At 41.5% G+C, this 12,628-nt stretch overlaps 1 protein-coding gene across 2 annotated transcripts in view; it reads left to right on the top strand.

Moving 5' to 3' along the window:
• Window positions 1–11,958, top strand: part of NDRG3 (NDRG family member 3) — a 95,662-nt gene extending 83,704 nt beyond the window's left edge. For both annotated transcript variants that reach the window (XM_023550214.2, XM_010591661.3), the window contains 7 exons: window positions 235–338; window positions 1,351–1,413; window positions 1,533–1,584; window positions 4,801–4,848; window positions 7,611–7,646; window positions 7,732–7,783; window positions 10,176–11,958. In XM_023550214.2, coding sequence (XP_023405982.1) covers window positions 235–338; window positions 1,351–1,413; window positions 1,533–1,584; window positions 4,801–4,848; window positions 7,611–7,646; window positions 7,732–7,783; window positions 10,176–10,357 — 537 coding nt within the window. In that variant the 3' untranslated portion in view covers window positions 10,358–11,958. The remainder of the gene's footprint in view (window positions 1–234; window positions 339–1,350; window positions 1,414–1,532; window positions 1,585–4,800; window positions 4,849–7,610; window positions 7,647–7,731; window positions 7,784–10,175) is intronic.
• Window positions 11,959–12,628: the final 670 nt, after the last annotated feature.

The raw sequence follows: 12,628 nt of genomic DNA, 5'->3' as shown, positions 1-12,628 counted from the left end.
CCTTCAACTGAAGTTAATTGCCAACTTTTTCCATAATAGATTCTTTGGTGCACCTATGGCACTGAACCAGTCTGATGCAAATAAAAAAATTTTCGGTCATCCAGCCTACTAGCACATCAGTGAACCTCAGGCTCTGCACAAGTTCCCGTCATGGGCATTGAGAATACAGACCACACAAGGTGGACTTGTTCTGTACCTTCAAAGTTTACCTGTGTCTTCTTTCAATTGTTATAGGAAGAGTTACAGGCCAACATGGACTTGATTCAAACCTACAGACTTCATATTGCCCAGGATATCAACCAAGAAAACCTACAGCTGTTCCTGAGCTCCTATAATGGGTAGAGTTTTCTCCTATTCCTTCACTTAAATGTAGACCAGGCCTAAAAAGATAAATGATGGTTAAAGAATAAAGAAAGGGGAAATAAACTACTTCTTTCAGTGTTGTGAGATGGGATTGCTGTCATGCTATTTCACCACAGTAGAAGAGACAGATAAGAAAACAGCTTTCAAGAAGAATGAGTGAACTGAAAGCTGTTTCTGGCATGTTTAAATACCAGCTGAAGTTTTAAGATGTTTTGAAACAAAAGGTACCTAAGTTATACACACACACAAGTAAAATGCACAGGAAAATACATATAGGGGAGGCAAAGGGTACAGGTCTTAGACCTTGTTTCTGTTTCTCTCTGCTGATCTTGTCATTAGGCAGAAAGAACACATGGACACTAAAAATTCTCTTTTGTTTGAGTACTCCGAAACCCACTGTCTCGTCTCCCCCAGTCACTGAGAGAACCTGATTCTTATCTTGGGATGAGCTTTTCCAAGGTAAAAATGTTAGCTCCTTCTGCCTTTCACTCTGGGAACATGGAAAAAGATTCAGGAAATGGGCAGCTATAATTTACCCAAAACTACATGGCGAGTAAAGAGCAAAAGCCACATTTTGAACCTGGTCTCTCTGGCACTTTATGACAGAGCCTCCCTATTTTCGTTTGAAATCAGGAAGATTTATTAAGTACTGTGCTCAACTATTAGTTACAAGGCAAGTGTTCCTCCAGAAAAGTATGTCATTCCCTTGTATTAAGGAATTTATTCCCATAAACTAGAACTTGAGGATTTCGGGAGCATTGCTGTCCAGTGGTGAAGTTGCCTCCTTTTAGCTTCCTACACAGCCCTATGCAGTTGAGCCAGGAGCCACTGAAATGGCTACTCCTGAACAAAGTGTGCAAGGGCCCCCTTCCCTGACTATGTGTGAAAGAAAGATAGTTTTCACATTTTGATTTTCATAACCAGAAAATAACCTAAGTTGCTATGATTTTATCTGAAAACAGCATCGCTTCTGCTTTATTTTTCTAGACGCAGAGACCTAGAGATTGAAAGACCCTTGCTGGGCCAAAACGGTAACACAAAAACATTAAAGTAAGTCCTTCAGTTTCTCCATTATTGGTAAATATCTTTGCCTCTGTGAGAGGCAGTTCAGTATACAGTGAAGTATGTGCTTATTTGGTGATGACATCTCTTATTTTGCCTGTACCTAGGTGTTCTACATTACTGGTGGTAGGGGACAGTTCACCTGCAGTTGAGGCTGTGGTAAGTGTATCCTGATGCTGTAAAGATGAATGAGATGAAAACGTAAGGGAGTGTTCATAGCACACTGCTGACACACTGAAACAACCGGTGAATACCAGTTTTTTTTAATTTCTGATTGCATAGATCAGTTTTGCTCTTTGTTATACTTTTTGGGAAATGAATTTCTCATCAGCCACTAGGTTTCATCAGATGGGATGTGTGCTCCCTTTGATTGGTTTGTGTGGTTCGGTTCATTTCGTGGAAAGTAGCCCAACTAAACACCATTCAGTGTCAGATTTCTGGCAACCTCAGCCGTCTGCAACCACTCTAAATCTGAAACTGTATCGGCAGGTTAGAAGGCTGCTGAGAGCCTATATGCATTTCTGTACCTCCTTCTCAAGCACTTAACAAATTAATAAAAATTAATTATGCTCATTGTGGAAAATTGAAAAATAGAAGGATGGATATGGAAAAACATGATTCTTTTGCTCAAAGACAAATTATCTTTCTTTAACCTAGACTGGGTCATATTAAATATACAAGGCTTTGGGACCTAATAACTTAATACTATTATTTTTCCAAAATGTAGTCAGCATAAACATACTTTTTTATGTCTGTATAATATTCCATCTTATAGGTGCACCATCGTTTTTTTAACCTCAATCTCCTGTTGATCATCTCTAGTTTTGCACCATTAATATTACTATTAAACACCCTTATAAAATTTTTGACTGAATCTTTGATTATTTCCCTGGGATAATTTCCAAAAATGGAATTAATATGTCAAAAATCAAAAACATTTGTGAGATTTTGCCAGATTCCAGAAAGGCTGTTTTTCTAGATGCAAAGACCTGGAGATTGAAAGACCCTTGCAGGGCCAAAAGGTTTGTATTGCTTGCTGTATACAGCCGCTTTCAATACGTGAGGGTATCTGTTCCATAGAGCCTAGTCCCGCATTGGATTTATTTTATTAGTAGTCAATTTGATAGGATAAAAATGGTATCCCACTGTTTAAATTTGCATTTCTTTGATTACAAATAGCTTGATACTTTTTCATACTGTATTAGCATTTGCATTTCTTCTTTCACACAGCATATATAACTTCACTAAGTATCTGAATGAATTACCTGGTTTTCCCTGGCAGCCTTCACTTCTGCCCTGTTTAGAGCAAAACATTAGGGTGTGAGGTTTTTTGGAAAGGGAGTCTAACAAATGATCAGAGGTGTAGAAATAGGTGAGGGGGCAGAGGGGACATTTGTACGATGAGACGAATGTGACAACAGAATATATTCACACCTCCTGAATTCCCTCGTAAAGCGTTCTGTCTGGTGTAAAATATATGGCATAGCTTGAGCACAGAGGCAAATAACCCTCAATAAATATTGTTGCAAAAGTACTCATCAAAAGCATTTTTTAAATTAACGTGTCCTTAAGAACGGGGAAATAGGATTCTGTTTTTAGAAAACACCCGTAATCAGAATTCCCTAATAGACCAAGTTAAGTATTTCCATGAGTTTTTGCCCCCCCCCTTTTTTTGCCTTTTTAAAATTACATGTATGTAAAGCAATATTTCCAATTATTTTTTAAGACTATATAATTTGGCCATATAAGTAAGGCCTCTTTCTCTTTCTGATTTCCACACCCTCACTGTTTATAGAGAAGAACTTCAGGCGTCCCACCCATACCGTGAAGTAGTCAAACCTAGCTCCCTACCAGAGCATTTTCCCCACAAATTGGCGGCAGTTAGAGGAAGATCCATGAATAGGAAAGCAAGGAGAGAGTCCACAAGTTCTGGTCACTGTTACTAGCTATTCTTGCTCATTTATTCACTCAACATCATTTTTTGACCATATCCTATTTGCTCAATGCTATGGAGAATACAAAAATGAGTAAGGTAGTCTCTGCATTTGGGGAGCTGGGAGGGAAAGTGCACATGTCAAAAACCAACCATTGTGAATGTCACCCGTGAGTATTACGCTCTTTTAAAAAATTATCTATGTAAAACCAAATGGACAACAGCTATTCTAAAGCATAGACAAGAAGGTGGGGGCAGAGAGTTTAATCAGTGGGAGTGAAACACCTAGAACAGAATTAACGAGAATATTGACACACTGTTAAATGTAACAAATGTCACTAATCATTTGGCGAGAAACTGTTGAATGGGAACAGGTTTTGCTGTGTATATTTTCACCAAAAATGAAATATTATTTAAAAAAAAATTGTGGTTGTCTTACCAAATATCAAGACTTCTTATAAATTATAAGGTAGCAAACCAAGGAAGTCACCCTGGTGGTGAAGTGGTTAAGCGCTTGGCTGCTTACCGAAAGGTTGGCAGTTTGAACCCACCAGCTGCTCTGAAAAGATTTATAGCATTTGGGGCCGTATGGGGCAGTTCTGCTCTGTCCTGCAGGATCACTATGAGTTGGAATCGACTCAGTGGCAGTGGGTTTGGTTTTGGTTTAGCACAGTATTTTGTATGTGTGTGCTTGGCAACCGTGTAAAAGGATAGATATCACTGATCGGATTAGCCATAAGACATTACTGAACCTAGATTATTTTCCCAAAACATTTGCTTTGAGGTCCCTGCCTTCATGGATACAAGGTAGCAAGGTACTGAGCATGTAAATATGTAAGATTATAATTCTTAATTATGATGAGTGCTATGACAGAAAAGAACAGGGTGCAATGAGAGAAAAATCAGAGAGAGGTTAACCTTTAGACTAGAGGGCTAAAGACCTTGAGATGGAAAAGAGTCAGGTGTGAAGAATGAGAAACCCAGTACTTCCATGGCACAGGAGAGAGGTGAGAAATGAGCAGGGGAAGTAAGCATGGCTCAGTTAAGAGGGTCACTTCTGGCTAGGAAGCAATTGAAGAGATCCCAGCAGGAGAGGGCCATGGTCCAGCTCACATTTTAAACCTGTGAGGTAACTTGCCCCATTTTATGTCACCAGTAGGAAGAACTAGGTATTAGACTCAGCATATAGTTTTTCAGGGATTCTTATTTGTAACAGATTCAGAAAATGAAATTAGCCAGATTTCTAGATCTCCTCAGAAATATCAGCTATAAAGTATATTGTGTGTGTGTGTAACGTATCCCACCTTGTATTTTGCTAATTTCTTTTGCTGGCTCGGCCATCTCCAAACTGAGCTATTGATCTTGCAAGATCTTTCTCATACCAAGCATGTCTTAGTTTTCTAGCAATTGATAAAATTCTTTCTCCCTTTTTTTTTTTTTAGGTTGAATGCAATTCTCGCCTGGACCCTATAAATACAACTTTGCTAAAGGTAATGTGTCATCTTCCTGCACTGCCAGCCATTTGTGAGTAAATTATACATGGTTGAATTTTTTTCTGTTTTATGGAGTAGTTGCCAAGAAATAAACAAAGCTTTTGTCTCTGTGATTCTCTCGTTCTCTCTTAAAAAACAAACAAACAAAAACTTTCCTGAATATATTCTCATTGTAGAAAATTGGAAAGTAGAGAAAAGTAGAAAGAAGAAAATAAATAAAAATTACCCATAATCCTACCACTCAAAGGTAATCTCTGGGAAAACATTGGTGCGTTTTTCCTATACATTTTTATATCATCAAGATCATAGTGTACTTTTTGCTTTGTATCTGATTTTCTTAACTTTATGACATAAGCATTTTCCCATAGCATTAAAAACTTCATAAACTTTTTTAAAATTTTTATTGTGCTTTAAGTGAAAGTTTACAAACCAAGTCAGACTCTCATACAAAAATTTATAAACACCTTGCTATATACTCCCAACTGTTCTTCCCCTAATGAGATAGCACATTCCTTCCCTCCACTCTCTCTTTTCATGTCCATTCAGTCAGCTTCTGACCCTCTCTACCCGCTCCTCTCCCCTTCAGACAGAAGATGCCAACATAGTCTCATGTGTCTACTTGATCCAAGAAGCTCATTCTTCACCAGTATCATTGTCTATACCCCGTAGTCCAGTCCAATCCCTGTCTGAAGAGTTAGCTTTAGGAATGGTTCCCGTTTTGGGCCAACAGAAGGTCTGGGGACCATGACCTCTGGGGTCATTCCAGTTTCAGTAGACCATTAAGTCTGGCCTTTTTACGAGAATTTGGGGTCTGCAGCGCACTGCTCTCCTGCTCCCTCAAGGGTTCTTTGTTGTGTTCCCTGTCAGGGCAGTCATCAGTTGTAGCTGGGCACCATCTAGTTCTTCTGGTCTCAGGCTGATGTAGTCTCTGGTTTATGTGGCCTTTTCTGTCTAAAAACTTCATAAACTTTTTAAAGTGTTGTTTTGAGAATTATCAGATGGAAATTCTTTAGATGCTCATCCTGCAGTACTGGTAAGGAATAACTTTCTAATGGAGAAGGATGCTTTTCTTTCCCTTAGGACAAATGGAGGAATTTTGTTCTAAATTTGTAGGGATAGAATCGAGTTTCTTCTCTTTTTGACTGGACCTGAGGAAAGAGTTTCAACCTAGCATTGTCTCAACATAGCTTTTTCTTGAGCCTTTACTAAAATGTTTAGGTAACTGACCTCCTAGTTTGAATCTGGATACTGTAGATTTAAGTGCTGATCTTATGTAGCTTTCTGCTACTTCCCCAGCCTGAAAGACCTCTGTCATCTTCCCTTTCTCTTTGAAGTGTACTTGACGGGGAAGTGCTGTCATAAGAAAGAGCCCATAGTTCCAAGAAATGTAACATGAGGGTAATGCTCTAAGGTGATCAAACTCAGAATGTTGTGGGCTCCAAGTGATTGATTGGCCAGTCTGAAATATGAATTCAAATCAAAAAAGTGTGTGGTTTCAAATTAATTTTTCATTGCAGGATTGAATCAGTATTCAAAAGCATAAAACTAAACTCTACAATAGCCATAAAAAAAAAAAAAAAAACAATAGCCATAGATGTGGTTATTTCTGAGCAAAAAATGCCCACCCACAACAGCATGGAACAGAGTAGATCACTCCTGTGGTCGATTGAACTGAATCTCAAACTATTTGATAGGTTCTCCCAGTATTCTTTCTCTGCATAAGGGAGCAGTTTCATAGTCCTGATCTGGTTTTGACTCCTAAATTCATGAAAGTCCAACCTGTTCTATTTTGGTCTATTTCATACTTAAATCAAATTGAATGTTTATGATCTTATGCTTATTTTCAGGAGACTATTCCTTGTTACTCTCAAATGTCTATACCTTCTGTGGCATTCCTCTTTCTAAATGATAGTCCCCCTCAAAGAAAACTTTTAATGCTGGTTAATTGAAGCCTTAAGAAAAAATTCCCTGTCAGCCTGACTAGAAATGCTATATGATCACAGAGTGCCTAACAGCTGGAAGGAAGAGGGTGGGCTTATGTTTGGCCATCGTACCCTAAAAACAGTGTTCTCTGCAGACTGGCAGAATCAGTGTCACTTGGGAACTTGTGAGAAACTCAAGTTCCTGGGCCCCACTCCAGATCTATTGAATGGGAGTCTCCGGGAGGAACCTAAGAACCTGAGTTTTAACAAGTCCTCCATTAACACTGGAGCAGTCCTACCCTAGAAATCCTTGCACAGGTGAGAATAATCAACTATAAAGGTTTATGATGAGAGAGGCAGCCCCACAAACCTAGCCGTAAGAGAAAAGTGGCAGAAGCCAGTTGACCAAATTCAACATCAGCGCCTGACTGGAGAACTCCATTTAATCACAGAATTGGAAGGAAATTTAGAAAGCAGAGTGCTATGAGAAGTTAGGGTCACAATGTTTGAGGACGCTGAAGATAACATTCTTCAAGTGGATACAGACCATGGTTGAAGGTAGTGGTTAACTTCACTATCGCCCCTGACAGAAAATTCCCCCCATGGGCCTGAAAAACCATCCCCTGCATTTTATAAACTTGGAAAGCACTGAATAATCCTTTCAAATTTCTATTCAAGGTCATTGCTAGGATCTATGTCTTTGTGTAAGGGTGCAGTTAAACCTCAAGTGAAGGGACCTAAAATCCAATTCTGTCCAGTTTGAGAAAACTCAAGGATGTTCAGAGCACTTCCTGTAAGTATAAATTCTAGCTGACTTATATATTTTTCCTCTTCTAGATGGCAGACTGTGGGGGATTGCCCCAAGTGGTCCAGGTAAGGGGATTTTTTTTTAAGTGCCCATTTGATTCTGCCATTGTACCTATGGAAAGATTAATGCATTCTTATTTTGTCCCCCTAGCCTGGGAAGCTCACCGAGGCCTTCAAGTACTTTTTACAGGGAATGGGCTACAGTGAGTAGTACACAACTTTCTGTCTAGCAGAGATTTATTGAAAGTGGGGTCATTTTGACATCTGGGGAGCCCACAATTCTCTGGGCATAACCTCTGTGCCGGCCACCCTTAAGTCAAGTTAAAACCAGAACATTTATAGACCATTCATCTTGTGCTTGTATATAAAATGAACTAACACTTACCTTAACAGTTACCTGGGCCAGGCAGTATATATTCATTGTATCACTTAATCCTAACAATAACATTAAGAGGTAAGTTCTATTATTAGTCTCATTTTATAAAAGAGGAAACTAAAGCTCAAAGAGGTTAAGCAAATTTCCCGGTGGAACATGTACGCTGCACAGCCATGTTTCACACCCTAGCAGTCTGGCTCCAGAGGCCGCATTTTCATCCACTAAAGCTGAGGCTGTCCTAGCTTTGAATATGAAATTATGATTTCATAATTTATTAATATATTAATCAGCTGATTAATTACTCCTGGCCTAGGGAAACAAAATAGAGACTGCAAAAGAAAAGGGTAATGTTCTCAGTTAAATCTGCTCCACCACAGAAGGTGAACTTGCAGAGTATTTTAGAATAAAGTCCAAAGCATGTGTCCGCCTTATATTCCACTGTCCTGGTCAATTGTATTGTGTGACTCCTGAGCTTTCTCAGTTGGCACAGAATATCCACACTTGCTCCTTTCTTGGAGTTTTAAAAAGGAAAATCTTTCCATCCGGGTACACAGCTCTTTACCCAGTAGAGTGATTTTTTTTTCCCCCGTGTGTTTGGTATTAGTGTGGATAGTAGCCATGGTGAGCTGCCTATCAGCTGCCCTGGGCAATAGCTGGGCACCTGGATGTAGCCTGGCACTTAGCAGGCAGACTGTGTATGTCTTGTCTGGAGTGGCTGTGTAGTCCTCGTCTGTGAGCTCCTAAAAACTGAGCCTACATCCACTTCTAGCAGAATTCCCTCTTCTAGCCCATTCTCCATTTCTTTTTCTAGAAAACAGCTTGTCTTCCAGCCTATTTATGATCCAAAGCAAGATGACTTTTCATAGTGGGTGGGAAAACAATTGCCCTTGACTGGTTGAGAGAAGTAGCATCTGAGATGCTATTCAACCTCAGCACCTCTCTAGAACCTTAAAACAAAATTTCACCCCTGGCTTAGGGTATTCTGTCAGTGTCTATTAGGCAGCCCAGGTTGCCACTTGGCACTCTCAGGTCACTAACCTGCCTTTTCCTGTGTCCATCCTGCTTCCAGTCCCGTATGTGCAGCTCAGTCACCTGAGCACCGAGTCAGGTACCATCCTCTGTGCTGGCCCTGCCCCTGCCTCCCAGCCATACACCCTCCTGGCTGCACTGGCTGCTTGCAGCATGTCCGCGGTTTCCCGTGCAGTGAGAGCCCGATAGAACGTGGCTCATTATGCTTGAAGGTTAGCCTGCAGGTCTATCCCGAGCCCCCCAGGAGGAAGAAAGGAGAGGGCTATAAGGCCTCTCATCCCAAATCCAGGATCACAGCAGAAGCTGAAACTTCATAGCTTTTAGACATGACCCCTCTTCTACCACCGCCTATTGATCCTTGAGTTAACACCCAGGCCCAGAGATTGTAGGGCAGCCTTAACTTTAAAATAGGAGTGTCAGAGCCTGTGCCAGAGAACTCTGCAGGTGATGGCATCTTTTGACCCCTCCCTTGAAGTGACAGCTTGGATAGTGGCTGGTCCCTCAGGAGGCTAGGCAGGGAAGTTATGCCAGGTAAGGCCCTGTCCTGCCCAAGCTGGAAGGACCTTCGAGTCAAAGCAGTGGCAGAACAGAAATCTGGTTAAACACCTATCCCCAGTCCTTTTCCCTCCTGGGCAACCTTACCTCACTCCCTGTGCAGAGGTCAGCTCCAAGCCCATCTGCCCTTCCTTACACCCTCACCTTCCCTCCATGTTTCCTCCCCAGATAGTAAGGGGAGTCTGTGGTCATGGATGGTAGTCTCGTTGTATCGGGCTTGCGCTGTTTGTGAAACACCTTCATACTTACGTAGTTTGTCTTTCTTTTCTTTGGTTTAGTCTTGCATGCACTACAGGTTTTGGTTACCTATTAGGATTCCCAAAACCTCCTCCCTAATAACTGTATGAATAGTGTGGGTGCAGCTAAGAGGCTATACTCTGGGCTTAGGGTTTCCCCTTGTTCTGCTGTGGACTAGAATTAGGGAGATTCCAGCCAGATCCAAAGGATTAAAGCAACCTTGCATATAACCACTCACCTAGAGCAAATAGTGCAGAGTGGGGATGGCTATATCTTGTCCCTGGGTGTCACCTTAAATGGATTGGGAAACCTGAACATAAAGCCTTTGGTGAAACTTACTGATTTAGCTGAGCTTAACCAGGGCTCCACCTTCTAGTCCTCTTGGTTCTTTCTTACAGTACCATCTGCCAGCATGACTCGACTTGCCCGGTCACGAACCCATTCAACCTCGAGTAGCCTGAGCTCTGGAGAAAGTCCCTACAGCCGGTCTCTCATCAGCAATCAATCAGATGGAACTCAAGGAGTCCCTGAGTCCTCTGAGGACCCAGACAAACAGGAGACCATGGAGGTGTCCTGCTAAGCAGATGCCCCTCCCTTGGACCACGCAGATCCATCTGATCACTCCATAATACAACATTTCATCCAGCAAACTGGCATCTACCATTTTTAACTCATGCATGGCCACTGAATCCCTCTCTCTCTGGTAGCCTGAATTGATCATTCTCTCTGCCCGCCCACCCCCTTTTTTGTATGTATCAAGAACTACGTCCATGCCATTACTATAACATTCCAACATCTTTAGCGGGTCAAATCTCTGTATCTTCTCTTTCCAGCTTTGTCCTGCGCTCCGATAAGATTCTTTGATCCCAACTCCGTGTGTGTGCGAGCACACATCTCTGTGTTTGTGTGTACATAGTCCTGTGATTTTAGACACGCTTTCTTGTAGAGCTTCTGCAAAAAACAAAAAAAGGGACTTTTTTTGCATTTTCAATGATGTTTTTAGGGGAAATGTGCAGAACAGATTTCTCTGTTGTGTAGGCCACTGCATTCTCTTTTGGTTCCAAGTTGGTCAATAAGATTTGCAAAGTGACTTCAGAAAGGGGAAATTCTGAGAAATGTGGAAGGTCACAATTACTGTTTGGACCTCTGATTGATTGTGACCAATAAGAGGGTGCCTATAATATAGAGGGAAACCCTGGTGGTATAGTGGTTAAGTGCTACGGCTGCTAACCAAAAGGTCGGCAGTTGAAATCCACCAGGTGCTCCTTGGAAACTCTACTGGGCAGTTCTACTCTGTCCTATAGGGTCGCTATGAGTTGGATTCAACTCGGTGGCGACGGGTTTTTTTGGTTTTATTACATAGAGAGGTGGGCAGGGTGACCAGTCACCCCTTTCTCTCCAAATGAACTCACAAAATACTATTCTATACATAAAAGGAAGGATATATTCTGCTGGAAGTCCATGAAAAATAAGATTTTGATACAATGTGGAGTTTTCCCAAGGTGTGAGTGTGGCTTAATTACTGGACTCTCTTAGCACAGAAAGGTGGAAAACAAAATGCCAGGTCTTGGCTCTGCAGGAACAAAACGTCTGTCACTGCATGTCGGATGCCACTACTACACAAAGCATTCATAAGAAATGCGTCCCATGTCTGTAATGGAGAGAGAGCTTTTTTCCATCCCTCGGTCCCCAAAAGAGGGAGAGGTATGGCCTAAATATTATGTAGGTGATGAGAAAATGGGTGGAGGAGAGGGACAGACATTAACAGAATATCATGTTTAATGAATAGAAGCCAAATTTATTATCGAACTCATTTCTGAGAAGGATTCTTAATCTCTTGAACTCCCTTTTGTAGTAGGAGAGAAGGGACCAATCTGTAAGGGCAACCCTGTCCATGTTTTCAGCCTCCTGTCCACTGCTATGTGAAGGGTCACAGCTAGCCAGAGAATATCGCTGGGAGGAGGGTGATAGAACCATGCAGAGACCATCTGCCACACAGCAAGGGCCCAGCTCCTGAGAGCATCAGATGTAAGCTCAGGGTTACACAAGTCTGAATCTTGGGAAGGGACTTTTCAGACACATTGTTTGCTTTCTGCTGAGATAGGGAATGTGTCATTCTGTCAGAGTGTGACTTTTTAACAGATTATTAAATAAAGCTGTATATGTCTCATTGTTACCTGATCACTGGTGTTATTTCTTTCAAGCCACTTATTGGAGCTCAGGGAGAGACTGAGTTACTGTATGCTGGCTCCATGTTGGGCATTTTCACGTGATCACTTACTCTACCCAACAAAACTGTCCATTTACAGTGAGGAAATGAAGATAGGATAAATAATTTGCCCAAGGTCACACAGCCAGTAAGCCAAGCCAGGATTGAACCCCAGGTCCATCTGACATGCCTATATTCCCCTCAAACCAAAAATCGTGAGAAGTCCAACTGTTCTGTTTGTGAAAAAGAAGGTGGAGTCTTGGAAAGGCTTTCCATATCTCAGCTCCACCATGTCTGCAGGATTGCTCGTCTCCATCCCTTGTGTAATAATCTGCAACCACTTGTCTGGGTTCCTCTAAGAAACCAGGCTATATTTCTTAAGAAATGGCTATCTTTGTACCCACCAAGAATAATTTTATGAGCCCATTATCTCAAATCACTTTTGAATGACACGGGGTGTAAGTAATCCTTGTGCTACCGTAAGTCCATCCAGGTTGCTGTATCCACTGTAGATACGCATGAAATGACATGGACCCTGCCTGTTCTGATAGAGAGGATGAAACAAATGCACGTGAACAGACAGAGATTACCCAGCCAGTGCTCTGCACGGTTCTGAAGCTGGAGTTGCTCTGATGGCCACAA

This window comes from Loxodonta africana, chromosome 24 (assembly GCF_030014295.1).
Source record: "Loxodonta africana isolate mLoxAfr1 chromosome 24, mLoxAfr1.hap2, whole genome shotgun sequence".
Classification (NCBI taxonomy): domain Eukaryota; kingdom Metazoa; phylum Chordata; class Mammalia; order Proboscidea; family Elephantidae; genus Loxodonta; species Loxodonta africana.
The sequence above is the reverse complement of the archived record's forward strand: the minus strand, read 5'-3'. Positions and strand labels throughout refer to the sequence as shown.